General features: G+C 36.0%; 2 protein-coding genes across 2 annotated transcripts; one reads left to right on the forward strand and one right to left on the reverse strand.

The window, feature by feature from the left end:
- Nucleotides 1–210: 210 nt before the first annotated feature.
- On the reverse strand, nt 211–3,310 carry LOC128227895 (uncharacterized). Its single transcript, XM_052938827.1, has 3 exons — nt 3,177–3,310; nt 1,331–1,426; nt 211–890 (listed from the first exon to the last, which is right to left on the reverse strand). The coding sequence occupies exons 1-3, from the start codon at nt 3,216–3,218 to the stop codon at nt 660–662; spliced, it is 369 nt and encodes a 122-aa protein (XP_052794787.1). The 5' UTR covers nt 3,219–3,310; the 3' UTR covers nt 211–659.
- Nucleotides 3,311–3,361: 51 nt separating this feature from the next.
- Nucleotides 3,362–13,092, forward strand: LOC128227894 (arfaptin-2-like). Its single transcript, XM_052938826.1, has 6 exons — nt 3,362–3,477; nt 6,701–6,964; nt 7,862–8,281; nt 8,573–8,666; nt 9,556–9,733; nt 9,991–13,092. The coding sequence occupies exons 2-6, from the start codon at nt 6,718–6,720 to the stop codon at nt 10,147–10,149; spliced, it is 1,098 nt and encodes a 365-aa protein (XP_052794786.1). The 5' UTR covers nt 3,362–3,477; nt 6,701–6,717; the 3' UTR covers nt 10,150–13,092.
- The last annotated feature ends 2,757 nt before the right edge of the window (nt 13,093–15,849 follow it).

The raw sequence follows: 15,849 nt of genomic DNA on the forward strand, positions 1-15,849 counted from the left end.
ACGGGAGTAAACGCGCAACGATACATGATACCCTATAAATACGAGTTCGACGACAAGACGGACACACGTTCCCGTGGCACAATGATCAGTAGATTTCAGGCTCTAATCATGCCTGGATCGATATATTTACAGACGTTGAAAAAAACACAACATAAACGAGATCAATTGCGCATCAAACTGATCACACAAGATTCCCAAACAACATTCTATAAAGCATATTTTAATATACATACAATACATCTCACAGCCTCCTCGTTTTTTACATGCATAATTATATGAATACAATGTGCACGTTCATTAATGCACATCAGACGGCATTATAAATACATTATGATGGCAGTGTAACACAGAACTGCAGTGTCGGCAACGACCATCATCATTCAGATCATACATTGACATCTTACAATTTGACATGTAAGTCTGACACACTTGTATAAGCCTTTACGTTGAAAACAGTTAAAACAGTTTAAATACTGGTTCTGCAACCATCACAAATTATGGCATAGACAGGCTAGCCGCTAAGCATACACAGTCATTAAAGACGGCCCTGTTATTTTGTTACAAACACACAATTCCAAATCATAGTGTATATACACTAAATAACAAGCTCTATTCTAACGCACAAAAAAAAATATATCCTATGTTGCGATGAAGTGTCATCAAGAGTTAGTCTGGATGGCCGGCTGCGCGGACTCGGGTGCGGACTGGGTCATTCCAGTGGCGGATAATGGATTTGCGCCGGGCAGGTTGGGTTGTCTGCCCTCGGCGGTCGCACGCTCCATCTCCTTGATGATGGCTTCCTGCTTGGTGCTCTGTATGTCCACAAAGGTGGTCATGAGTCGCTGGTTGTATTTGACGTACCGGCCTGCGCACTGCTCCACACAACTGTTCTGTAATATAATAATTACATTATTATAAATTTACCACTTACGACAGTCATATCAGAGATCCTATATAACGGAGATAAGCAATGGGACATGTTTTCACGAAATTTCTGTCGACATGAGATATCAAAGAATTACATGTATTTTGTTTAAGCGGTTATTTAAGTAAAAGTCTACCTTATAGGTCAAAATAATTATCTATAGCTCAATTAAAAGCTAGCTAGTATAGTGGCATGATAAATAGAGGATAAATGCGCATTTGCTAAACGTTTCCTGCACTGTTAATTCCAGTTAACAGTAGGGCATGTCGGTCATTATGTTATGTTTGTCAACTGAAATGAATGAACACATTTTTTACTTCGGGAATCTTTGAAAGGACACAACGTCAGTTTACAGAAATGCATTGTTTGATATTGCATATTTTTGGCTAAACATGATGAACCTACTTCGTATTCGGACAGACTTCTGCTGTTGAAGTTCACAACACACTGGTTAAAACATCGTTCTGTCAATCTGTTATAGAGCTCCAGGAAATCTTTCATCTGAAAGCACACAATTTACAAACGATAAATTAAATGCATGAATACTTGTAAAATGTCCGTAAAGTTACCACACATAAGGCTATTTCGCTTTAAAGCTGCTCTCTCACAGTCTGAACGCTTTGACAACTTTTTATTTTTTGTCTTGAAATGGGCGAAAATGCATGGAAACCAGTTATATAAGACTGCTGACAAAAAATAGATCGCATATTTTATATTTAAGTTCAAAAATTGATGTTTTATGCATTTTTCTTAAACCGTTAGTAACCATAAAACATTAATTTTCAAACGGAAATATGAAAATCTGCGATCTGATCTTTTGTCAGAAGTCTTTTATCACTGATTTGCAGCTAATTACGCAAATATTTGTTCATTCCATGACAAAAAATAAAACAAATGTAAAAACGGCAAATCTGTGAGAGTGCAGCTTTAAAGTAAAATAAAGTCATACGGATTTTTATGGTTGTTGGGTGGCACTCGTATGCTACAATCTACTTTCTTATTTCGACTCATTACGATCTTTCACAGTTACTGTGAGTCTGCCCGTAGAAAGCATGATGCGGTACCACAGGCGGTTGCTAATGTTTCTCTGTGTTTCTTTGACTATCAAAGTCGGCGAAACATATTTATCCAGTATCATGGGACTTACTACTGATATGTTTGTATTGTCATTGTGAGCATGTGTATTGGCCAAGTTTTGTGATTAGGCTATACCGTAAACGTGTTTCAGGCTTACATCTAGTTCTGATCGACAATGACACCAAGGCTTAACAACCCATGGCAGTCATTGGCAGTAACCTAAACGTGCATTTCTAGGCATTATAGCACAAAAAAACCCTCTTAAATTGTATACACTAACTTCAAAATATTGCTAAATGCCGTTGCCGGCGAAGATAAAGTGATGAAAGTACATGTAGCTATTCGTCTATTCTGGTATTTTCTGGCACCAAAAAAAAGTAAATGAATCCTTGATGTGAAAGCCTACATGTACATATGAGTAGGGTGGGAGTTTAGATGGCCGGTTGACGTGATATTATGACAGAACCACTGAGATCAACAGTACATTGTACATGTAGACATCAGTCAATCACAATTTGAGTGAATCAGATTTAGTCACGCTGATCGATGCATGAATGTGCTCTTTAGTCTTAATAAGTACATGCAAACCGTTGTACGTGTTTTGGCATACATGTGCATCGTCTCCATTAACTGAACACGTACATATTTTATGAACTGATGTATACATATTTCATATACATATGAAGTGTGTAACCAGAGTACATGCCACACGTATAGTTATATGTGTACGGTCTGTGAATAAGGACTTGTACCCTTTTTTAATTCTTTTTAAAGATAGCCAATATTAATACTTAGTGACCATGCAGGTGTTGTTGTTTTGTTGTTGTTGTTTTTTTATCAGGAATCGTTATTTTTGACAGTATTTGGTTATAAACTGACTGAAATATTTAATTTCAGACAAACACTGAGTCAAATTCCTGTGTAAATTATTGACACCTGGGGGGTAGGATTTGTTATTTCCAAATTTGGTCCCAGTTGACACCAATCTTAGAAACTGGATTTATAAGAAGTACTGTAGCTAAAGAACTTCAGCGAACACGTTATCGTATATATTACCTTTTTCGACGTGTTTAAAAATAAATATCAACATTAAAGTTATGGAAGCCAGAACTAGAAGTATAGTAGTTCAAACTACTTGACAACATCAGTACTTAAAGCATACTAATGCACTTACGTTTCGAGCATTTTGTTCCTCTGTCATTGCCATTTGATCCATTTTTATCGAGAGGGAATTTCAAGTCGTCCCTTTCAATATATATTTTATTTTTTTGACAGTTCACATGTGCTATGTTTACATCTCACAAATGCTCGTGAGATTGTAGTCTGGTTTCTTAGTTTTATTTGTCGAACCTCTCTTTTCGGAAAGAAAATTAATGGTACAGTCTGTTCTGACGTCATCGCCAACCTGTCAAGCTCCATAATAACATTTCCACAGTGGATTTGCATGTAAATTTAATCCATTACGACGTGATCAGGTAATGAAATTATATGATTTAATGTCAGGCCATATTTAACAATTTATATATTTAATTGGCATTCATCTTGATCATTGTCTTCGTATTTATCGGCGTAAAATATTTTATTGATTACCCCACCCATCTACACGACTACAGCTCTGAACAGGAACATGTACATGCATGGCTTCATCTGTTTTATTATTTAATCCTAATTTGATATGTTTGTTCCTCCGTGAGGGGCATTATAAAAAAGTGTTGCATGTGCATCGTCTCCATTAACTGAAATATTTCGATCAAATTAGAATCATAGTTATTTTTAGTGTAGTGTTTGTCAGGGGCTGTGATAGCTAATTCTTGTTGTAATTTATTACAGAAGAGAAGGTAGAAGACCAAACTTTTTGTACTTTCTGTTATGTTTACATTATGGACTTAGTAAATGTTATCCATCCATATCCCCTGAGCAAGGCAAGTAATTGCCCACATACCATCGCTCTTAAGTCCACCTAAATGGCCATCAACGAGTCTTTTGACGATTTTTTTTTTACTACATCAGACTCGTGAAGTCCACCATCCCAGCAAAAAGGAGCTAACGGCCCTTGCTCAAAGATTCCTCGCGGCCACAATTTTTAAATTATATCTGTTATAAATTCAAATTTCTATGAAAATATTATTGTCTACTATTAAACACAAATAGTTATTTATGTCATTATGCCAAAAATTATGCCAAAAAACACATGTTCAGATATCACATTATGCCAAAAAACACATGTTCAGATATCATACAACACTTCCATTTGTCGATTATATATCAAGTATCCCAATATCTGTAAATCTGGGACAAATCTAACAGGTTGTCTACATGTATAAAATGGTATTTGTGACCCAGAGTATAATTATGTGAAAATAAAGACTCTAATGACAAATTTAATCCAGTTTAGATCACTGGTGTATATTGAACAATTTTGTCATTATAATTCAACATCAATGCATACTATTACTATGTATTCTTTTTGCCGGGTGTTAAAGGGACTGTACACCAGATTGGCACCAAAAAAGTTTTTTTCTGTAACGAATCTCAGGGCAATTATTTAATAATATGTTTTACTCTTTGATATCATAATTGTAAAACACATACCAAAATTTAAAAAAAAAAATCAGCCAGAGACCGGGTTTGAACCGGTCTCGCAAAAATTGCAGTCCGGTGGTGTATCCACTGTGCTACGAAGGCTTACTCTATAAACAGTTGGAATATTTAAGCTATATACCTAACATGGTCATATCACTTGATAACATCGACTAGCCAATCACGCATAAGGAATGAATTCTACTTGGTAGACATACCCGGTACCTAGTAATATTTTTTAATGGAAAAATATGAAAAAAATGCGAAAAATAAATTATTTGTAAATTATGTGGTACTTCAGTTAGTAAGTTCCAATGCATTGTACACATCGATACCAAGATTATGTTAGTTTTCGACAATTGTGTGGTTTTGTTTATTTTTGGTGCAAACCGGTCATCCAGTTTTCTTTAATAGTCTTAAGTATCTGCACTCTACAACTTTATAATATTTCTTCATCCATTCCTCAAATGTTTATGGGCATTGTATCTAGACAATATTCCGAGATGCCTATTTTCCTCTTTTCAGCTGATTTCCTCTTTTTTTGGCCACAACACGTTAAAATTAAAATTGTTGCCTTTTATCTATCTATACAAATTGTTTTTATTTGTATATATAGTGTGATAGTGATACTCCTATTTCGTACTAGTTTCCTCTTTTTTTACTAATTTGTGTTGGCATTCCTGAATATTGACTGAACTTAGTACTGAATTGTAGCCGTTTAAGATTACGGTAGTTGTTAAAATCTGACCATGTCAACTCACTATCTTCACTGGTTTTCAGCCAATCTTTATTAATCCTAATTACAAGAAGACTTGAATGAATACAGTGAGCTCATTTTTTTACACCCACTTTTTGGCATCAACTTTTTTCAACAAACTCTGCTTTACGAAACCCAGAATTGGATCAATCAAGGATATCATTTACCTGTACAAGGCTGATTACTCAAATACTGTTGATGGGGATACCATCTGGGACAATTCTGATAATCAGCCATCAGGCTTCAATAACTGTACCACACTGAGTATTTGCCCTTTAATTATCAAATGTGACCATATTTGCCTTGTCTTCTCTCACCATTGACCATGAACTTCCTGCCTAAACTATTATCTAATCTTTACAGATATTAATTACAATTGATATCTCAAATGAGTTTGATGGGGATCTCTTTACTTTGAATGGTACATGTAAATGATTCCTATTTACTGATGGTTTCCTCATCCAACTTGTGCGCTTTGTTTTCTGCACTTTAAGCTGATGTAACATAACTCCAATTGGGACCTTTCAACTGTTACGCCAGGTAGACATCAATAAATTGTATATGCAATCAAGGCAGGTGTTGTATGGAATTGCTAATCAATGGTTGTACAGAGTGAGGGAATTATTCAGAAAGTTCATTGCTGTTTTTTCAAGGTCATTTTCATCATGTTTTGCGACAGGTCTTATTCCAATTCCAATATTAAGCTAAGACTATTTTAATAGTGAAATAGAGTGATTTTCTTCATTGCATTTAAATGTGAGAACTGATAAAATATGTAAGTTGAAAATTTGGCTCTGGGTCAATTACATATAAGTTATTTCTTTTCTTGCCTTCTACATTGATTGATATTAAAAGAGACAACAGGATTATCCAGTATTTTACAATCAATTCAAAATTGTTTCCATGACAGACTCCAGATTTCTAATCAATACAACTAAAATAAGGCAGTAGCTGATCAGCTGCCATATATTGCAAACAAACAAGACAGCTGTCACCAGACACATGTCCCACCAGCACTGGGACACGACTGTAGCATATTATGGATCACAGCTGGTAGTGAACAGTTCTTATAAACACAACTTTATGTAGGGAATACACGGTGTAGGTTTAGGTATGATTTCATGTATTTTAGGTTAAAATCATTATGCGTGGGTTATAGTGGAACTGTAAGTTGTATGAATAGGTAGGTATAAAAATGGATGTATAGTGTGAGTACATGCTTCGTCTTTAGCACTTTTTTATGTTTTCCATGTGATATTAGCTGTGTTTTCTAGTCTCTTTTCTTTAATATGAATAATGTACTACTGTAAATGTACAAGTGAGTATGAGGTTGTCTGTTGATGGGAGTGTACATGTTTCAGGAGCCTGGGGGTCTAGGATGATGGCTGATACCAGTGAGATACCAGCCAGCCTCAATGGCATGCCGATGAATGATGATGAGTTTGAACGTAACCTCAAGGAGATAATGGATGATGGGCCGGACCTGAATGACTCAAGTAACACGGTCCAGGGTGGTTCCTTGAGTATTGGGGTGTCACAGAACACATTTACCCCCAGTGAGCGGTTGTCAGGCGGGGATTTAGCAGGGGGCATGACACAGTCTCAGTCACTCGACCTTAAACCTGGTATGGTAGCAGACATAAGTGTATTTATTTTTGTGTAAAAAATACAAATGTACAATTCTAGTTTTTAGCTGGACTATTCGAAGAATAAGGAGAGCTATCCTAGTCACCCGAGCGTCGGCGTAACCACTTATGTTAAAGTTTTTGTAAGAGTTTTTGTACCACCTCAAATATTTTTAAAGTCCATTGACATATGGCTTTGAAACTTTGCACACTTGTTCACCATCATGCCCCCAACCTGTACACAGGAGGAGGTAACTCTATCAAGCATTTTGACAAAATTATGCCCCTTTTTCAGCTTAGAACTTACGTTAAAGTTTGCGTACCACCTCAAATATTTTCAAAGTCCATTGACATATGGCTTTGAAACTTTCCACCCTTGTTCACCATCATTCCCCCAACCTGTACACAGGAGAAGGTAACTCTATCAAGCATTTTGACAAAATTATGCCCATTTTTCTACTATTTACGTTAAGGTTTGCGTGTACCACCTGGAATATTTTCCAATTCAATTTATGTAAATATCTTAGCACATCATGTTTTGCATTGAAATCTAATCTAACAGTGATCCATGCATGTTTCGCCAAAACTTTTCAATCCATACACCGAAAAGCGGCGGAATAGTCGAGCGTGCTGTCTCTGTGACAGCTCTTGTTTGAATAGCATACACTATTTTCTTTTGTACCTAACTTTGCTTAATTGTGTGTTTTTGTTTTCATTTTCCTATAAATTAGTTGGAGTTGAATTTTTTTCCTACCTTATTTGAATGATATTGACAGTAATGAATTAAATGCTAACAAATACAGCATATACCTTTTTTATTGAAATGCAAACATCACTTACATTCACATGAAATAAAACCTTTGTCATGTGCAAACAGCATTTTCTTGTCTTATTTAGCTTCCAGTCAGGGGCCAGTAATCAAGTCAAAGAGTATGCCTGTAAACAATGGCTTCTCACCTAAACCCACCATCACACAGACTGCCCAGAACAAGCTGGAGCAGGTGAAAAACTGGAGCATCAACCAGTACAAGTGCACCAGACAGTTGTTATCAGAAAAACTTGGCAAAGGATCTCGGACGGTTGACGCTGAACTTGAGTCACAAATAGAACTCCTTAGAGACACAAAAAGAAAATACGAGAATATATTACGACTATCACGGGCATTGACAAATCACTTTAACAGTGTGGTTCAGACACAGCGGTTGATGGGAGATGCGTTTGCAGAGCAGGCTCAGAGGTCCGCAGAGCTGCAGGATGAGTTTACCTACAACTGTGAGACACAGCGTGCACTTGTGAGGAATGGGGAGACTCTTGTCGGTGAGTGAAACAGGACCTGTTGTAAGATTAATCAATTTGATTAAATCATTGGCATTATATATGGAAGAATGAAGGTTGAATAGTTCCGAGTGTGGTAAAAAGAAGCACATTAAACTCCTCCTCTTTCTCCCCCATCAGATCCATTCTTCTTCAAATTGTCCCCTCAATTTCACAGAGTAAACAGACAATTTATGGTACTTTAAATGTTGGCTGTCTAATTATGAATGATTTCTAAGTCTGTGTTTGAAAATAGTTAGTCAGTTGAAGTTAATATTATGTTTCAAATTTCAGGGGCAATGAATTTCTTCACATCGTCTGTGAACACGCTGATTAATAAAACCATGGAAGACACGCTTCTGACTGTGAAAAACTTTGAAACAGCAAGGTGAGAACCTGTCATACAGTGTACATATATTAGCATTGATTTAAATCAGCTCATAAAAAATTAAAATGATAAGTTCGCTACATGACCATTTGTACATGACATCAGGCAGGAGTATGCTTACTTGTGATGTGGACCAGCTTATTTCCAGTCTTGTGTTCACAATTATTTATCCTTTGTATTATTTGCACAAGTGGGATTCTAAGGTATATTTAGATTTAAGCCTGTATGAATTTAAATTTATTTGATATAATCTAACATTTTGCTTTGTTACTTTTAAACTTCTATTGGTAATGTGAACTGTTTATGGGTAAATATATCTTAAATAAACAGGAATTTTGTTCTATTTCTGCTTCAATTTTGTTTAAATGATTATTCTCCTGGGAATATATTCAACTCTTGTTTGTTTCTAAATGTATTTGTTGATAAGTACATTTAAATGTGCCTGTCATTGTAATTGGATATTTACCTAGATTGAGATCGTAACTTCATTGCCATATTGGCATTATTCTCTTCATCTAACAATTTTTAAGAAAGCTAGATTAGCATGTTTCCTTTCATTACATTTTATTAAATACCGACTGTCCACGTTCAATCTCTATCATTATCTTCATCTAAGATGCCTTCTTTGTCTTCAACATCTTTGCACGTTTGCTATCTAAGCTAGTCAGTAGTTTTGTGTTTTTCAAGAATCCATTCATGAGCCAAATGTTAACACAATGTGTGTATGTTATTAAAGCATGATCTGCATTTCATTTATATGCACTGCACCTATATTATAAATGTAAATGTAAAATTCTTAGAAAAAAGCCTTTTAAAAAAAGTGTCCTAAATTAAGAAAATATAACTGCAAAACAGCAAATGATTGAAATGTAAATGTGTAACATTGCAGACTGGAGTTTGACGCATACCGTACGGACCTTGAGCAGCAGCAGGCTGTAGCGGCGCGCGACTCTGCTAATGTTGCGAGGCAGGAGGAGCTCAAGCGCAAGTTTGACGAGCAGAAGGAGAAATATGACAAACTCCGTGGAGACGTTGCTATCAAACTGAAGTTCCTTGATGAAAACAGGGTACGTTAGGGTTGTTTTATTGTTCACGTACTTATGGGACAGTTTCCCAATTATAGATTTTTTAAGATTTTTTTTTGTAGCTTGGATGAAAATTTGGAGACCTAATATTTTGGACTATGTAAAGCTTGTGAATTTTTTTTTATTTGGAGTCAAATTTAAGGTCAATAGTGTAATTAAATCGCTGTTATACGATTTATTGAATAACAACGAAATTTGCAACGCTAGCACAACAGACAGTACATAATGCCATGTTGCAGATCAAGGTGATGCACAAGCAGTTGTTGCTGTTCCACAACGCCATCTCCGCCTACTTCAGCGGCAACCAGGCTGCCTTGGAGGCCACACTTAAACAGTTCAACATCAAGCTGAAAGCACCCAACTCTGAATCTCCGTCATGGATAGAAGAGCAGCAGTGATCAGCTGGGTTGTGTTATTTGATGTTGTGGAATGCTCACAAGCTGCATGTGCTGGTGACTGATGAATGTGTTCTTGGATGGCCATAGGAGATGAGAGCCACTCTCCTAGAGATGGAGGCTTTGATTTGTTGTTTACTAAACTTAGGTTGCTCTAAAACAGTTGTTCTCTCAATCTCTCAGCCTTGGATGTTGTTCGGAGGAATAGATAGGCATGCTAGGACAAGAATTATGTTTAATAAGTTTACTAAAAACACAAAGTGAATTGTCAATTAAGTACTATTTGGCCTGAAAAGTAGATAAAGAAATCCTTATTTCATTTTTTATGCTCTAGTATTTGATGGTAACTCTGCTTTCCATATTGTCATTATTATATGAATTATAAGATATTCATATATTTTGTCTACTCATTCAGTGTAATGTCAGGTAATTTGTCAGACTGATTAACTTAAACATGCTGTTGTTTCTGTTCAGGTTTGTGCTGTAGACTATACATTATTTGTCATTTTTTTAACAAAAGAAGACACCAAAGTGATTAAATTGTTAGATTTTATTATGTTTATGTCAGAACAAAGTTCAAATGTATGGTTTGTTGTAAATAAAAATAAACTGACATATGGTTTTAACTAAAGGTATATGGAAGGGTGCAGCACCCTGACCTTTATGGTAGTACCTCATGGAGAATAGCATTGGCACCCTTCTGCCTTCATATATAAAAATGCTTAACACTGCAAAGTATTTCGGTTGTTTGGATTCAAACTGATAGTAAGACGATGAATACATTCATTTGGCAGTTGAAACAGAATATTACCTAAATTAAACACAATTCCTAACATTTTCTGTAAATTCATTGTGTTCGAGTTCCTCACAGTCTGATACAATGAGCCCCTTTTTACCCGGCTCCATTTCTGCAGCACCCTGTCTTTGGCTAAAACCTTATGTTAGTTTAAACTATATTTTTTTACAACAATTGTGAAGAAAGTTATATTGAATTGTTGTAAGTCACTCTTGTTGGCAAGATAGCGAGGTCTTGTTTTGTGGGGGAATCTGGAGTAATCGTAGCGGAGGTTACCCACTTGTCCGGCTTGGTGACCACAAACCAAACTCATGTATGCCCAAGCCGAGAATCTAGCCCTAACCACTGCACCAACTGACTATAATAAACTGTTACTTGATGAAAGCAAATTTTTATTGTAAATCCTTGTTCATATTTACATGTATTACTTTTAGGCCGTTACAATGGACGCTGGGTCAGAATCTGTGTTGTGGACCAAGATTTTTTGTGCAATGTATTTATGTGTATATATTGAATGTGTTTAAAATATTGTGATCACCACCATTAATTTTGTTTAAACACAGCGGTAATGGCATTGTTCTGAATATCAGTAGTTATCATTCATGGAGCTGTAGTATATTTGTATGAGGAATATTTTAACTTTTATAACAATGAACCAGTAACATTCCCAATATTGAAAATGTGATTGTCATAAAGCCCATAGTGATATAATGGTCTTACCCCATGGTCTTACTTTCACAATCATTCAAACATTTATTGAAAGAAACATTTGAACTAACCATGCACATTCTAGAAGTGTGATTAAAATCAACATCTGTATTTTGCTTGAAATGTAACACAAAAGTGTAAGTAGAACTGCCTAGGTTGTATTAAAGTCAAATTTTTCAGATTTGGATTTTCGAGGTGCTATGGTAAAATCAAAATCTGCAAAAATCTGATTACGACCTTTCCGATCAGAAGGCAGTACTAGTAACCCTTTTATCATATGCATTTCTGGTTTTAATCACAAGACATGTTAGAACATAATAAATTACATTTTAATAACACTATTTGTTTACTGACATGATTTTGACATCGCACAATACTACTTGATATGAGGTGACGTTAGCGGAGTAGAATATGGCCCTGTTGCACTAGGTGGAATACAAACAAACTTACGTTGTTATGTATTGCTTGCAGTTTTATGATGTGTATTATAAAAAATATATTGTGTATAAAAGTATAATAACATGTATGTGTTTTCTCATAATAATACAGAAAAAATTAGCATCTGACCGGAATGATTTCATTGTAATCAATTACCTCAGTCAGTAGTTGGTGACATTCTTCTCACTATCTTAATACTAATATAATTGATTACTTGTCAGAAGGAATATTGAATTAATTCATCAACATTATGCTTAGACTTTTTTACAAACAATAAGATCATGTTAAACCTTCATGCACTACAAGCCATTGGAGCCATGTCCTTTTATTGTTTTCTAGTTTGAGCCTAATGTAGATAGTGTATGATTTATCTTTGGTTCTGTCCGTCCGTCCTTGGTTTTTGTTCCTCATCAGGCACCGTCCTCTTTATTGAGACTGTGAGTCCTCTGCTTTCATTATGTGTGTTGTTTTTCATATATCGTTCAAAATAATTTAAAATACAGGTACATGGTTGTCAAAATACAAATTTCTAAATTATATTAAATCTCAATATAGGTGAAAAAAGATAGAAAACATACAATGGTTAAATCGTCTAATTAATCAATGAATAGCAGCATTTTTTTTTAAATGTAATTGCATAGAAAACAAGGCCAAATGTTAAAATTTTACTTCCTGAAATAGTTCTTTGCTAGCAATTAAATATAATTGCATATATGACAAACTTCAAAGTGTATAGGTCCATTAAATGGGAAAACCATTTTGATAATAAATCAATTTGGTAAAAAATATTTGTAATTTATTTAAATGTACTTAAAAAAAATCAAGTTATTGCATTCTTTATTGTTTACTAATATAATATGATTTTGTTTTGTGTTCTTTTTTGTTACTGATTTATTTATTATTAAACATAGCGATCTAAATTAATTTTAATCATGTTTCATGAGTCATTTATTGAAAACAACACTGCTTGTTCTATATGCAACATTAAAGTCTTTGACACTATCTGCTCTCTGGTTACTTATACCTGTCCTTGCATGGTCGTTATGGCTCCCCCAATTCTTGTCCGTTATGTTTCTCGTGAACCCCGGGAAGGATTTTCATCAGAATAGGGTCAAATGTTCACCGCATCGAGACGAGAACCCACATTTAAGATGCGCCGCCTCAAGGTCAAGGTCACAGTTCAAGGTGAAAGGTTTTAGCCATATATTTCATGTTCGCTCCGCATCTTCTAAATCTCATGATTTTTTTAAAATGAAAATCTGGTCAAATGCCCACTTCATCGGAATAACATGCAAAAAGCTCATTACAGACACGTCAGCTTTAGGTAAGGTCACAGTTCAAGGTAAAAGGTTCCAGCCTCATATTCCCTGTCTGCCCCAAACCTCATTTTCCTCTCGAATGACATTTAATTGAACTTTGGTCAAATGTTCACTACATCAACATGACATGCAGAATCCACATATCAGGCACACCAGCTCAATGTTGTGCTCAGTTCAAGGTCAAAAGTTAGAGCCATATATTTCGTGACTGCTCCAGATCTCATTAACCTCTTAAAGGTTTTTATGAAACTAGGATCAAATAATCGCATCGACACGACGTGGCGAGCCCACATTCCAGGCTTGCCGACTCAAGGTCACAGTTCAAGGTCGGAGGTTCTAGTCGTAGATGTCTTGTTCCCATGTGTCTCCTAAATCCCTTGACGGACTTACGTGAAACTCGAGTCAAATGTACACTACATCGAGACGATGTGTAAAACCCACATACAGACGTGCCGACTCAAGGTTACAGTCAAAGGTTTGAGCCATTTCCATTATTTAGGATTTTCATGGAATTGGTGGAACCTTAACAACTTTCAAACGACATGCAGAACCAACACCCCATGCGCCCAGACTCAATGCATTGTCACATTTTTAACCAGGTTTTCAACAAACACCGGGTTATTAGAATGAGGTTGTCGTTGGGCGGGCGGGCGGGCAGGCGTCAAACATTGGTTTCTGTTCAATAACTTTAGTTAGCATTGATAGATATTGATGAAACTTGGTGTGTAGGTAACTTATGGGAAGAGCTAGCTTGGGATTGCTTTTGAGGGGGGTGGGGCTAAGGTCAAAGTCACTGTTACTAAAAATAGAAAAATGGTTTCTGCCCAATAACTTTAGTTAGCATTGATAGATATTGACGAAACTTGGTGTGTAAGTTGCTTATGTGAAGAGCTAGCTTGGGATATCTTTTGAGTGGGGAGGGGCTATGGTCAAGGTCACTATAACTTAAAATAGAAAAATGGTCAAGGTCACTGTTACTTAAAATAGAAAAATGGTTTCTGCCCAATATCTTTAGTTAGCATTGACAGATATTGATGAAACTTGGTGTGTAGGTAGCTTATGTGAAGAGCTAGCTTGGGATTGCTTTTGAGGGGGTGGGGCCAAGGTCAAGGTCGCCTGGTACTAAAAATAGAAAAATGGTTTCTGCCCAATAACTTTAGTTAGGATTGATAGATATTGACGAAAGTTGGTGTGTAGGTAGCTTATGTAAAGAGCTAGCTTGGGATTGCTATGGGGTGGGAGGGGCTAAGGTTTAAGGTCACAGTTACTTAAAATAGAAAAATGGTTTCTGCCCAATAACTTTAGTTAGCATTGACCGATATTGATGAAACTCGGTGTGTAAGTTGCTTATGTGAAGAGCTAGCTTGGGATTGCTTTTGAGTGGGGAGGGGCTATGGTCAAGGCCACTATAACTTAAAATAGAACAACGGTCAAGGTCACTGTACATTTAAATAGAAAAATGGTTTCTGCCCAGTAACTTTAGTTAGCATTGACAGATATTGATGAAACTTGGTGTGTAGGTAGCTTATGTGAAGAGCTAGCTTGGGATTGCTTTTGAGGGGGTAGGGGCTAAGGTCAAGTCGCCTGTTACTAAAAATAGAAAAATGGTTTCTGCCCAATAACTTTATTTAGGATTGATAGATATTGACGAAAGTTGGTGTGTAGGTAGCTTATGTAAAGAACTAGCTTGGGATTGCTATTGAGGGGGGAGGGGCTAAGGTTTAGGGTCACAGTTACTTAAAATAAAAAAATGGTTTCTGCCCAATAACTTTAGTTAGCATTGACCGATATTGATGAAACTTGGTGTGTAAGTTGCTTATGTGAAGAGCTAGCTTGGGATTGCTTTTGAGTGGGGAGGGGCTAAGGTCAAGGTCACTATTACTTAAAATAGAAAAATGGTCAAGGTAACTTTTACTTAAAATAGAAAAATGGTTTCTGCCCAATAACTTTAGTTAGCATTGACCGATATTGATGAAACTTGGTGTGTAGGTAGCTCATGTACAGAGCTAGCTTGGGATTGCTTTTGAGGATGGTGGGGCTAAGGTCAAGGTCGCCTGTTACTAAAAATAGAAAAATGGTTTCTGCCCAATAACATAAGTTAGTATTGATAGATATTGATGAAACTTAGTGTGTAGGTAGCTTATGTGAAGAGCTAGCTTGGAATTGCTTTTGAGTGAGGAGGGGCTAAGGTCAAGGTAACTATTACTAAAAATAGAAAAATGGTTTCCGCCCAATAACATTAGTTAGGATTGACAGATATTGATGAAACTTGGTGTGAAGGTAGCATGTGAAGAGCTAGCTTAGGATTGCTTTTGAGTGGGGAGGGGCTACGGTCAATGTCACTGTTACTTGAAATAGAAAAATGTTTTTTGCCAAATAACTTTTGATAGCATTGATAGATATTGATTAAACTTGGTGTGTGCGTAGCTTATGTAAAGAGCT

This window comes from Mya arenaria, chromosome 3 (assembly GCF_026914265.1).
Source record: "Mya arenaria isolate MELC-2E11 chromosome 3, ASM2691426v1".
Taxonomy (NCBI): Eukaryota; Metazoa; Mollusca; class Bivalvia; order Myida; family Myidae; genus Mya; species Mya arenaria.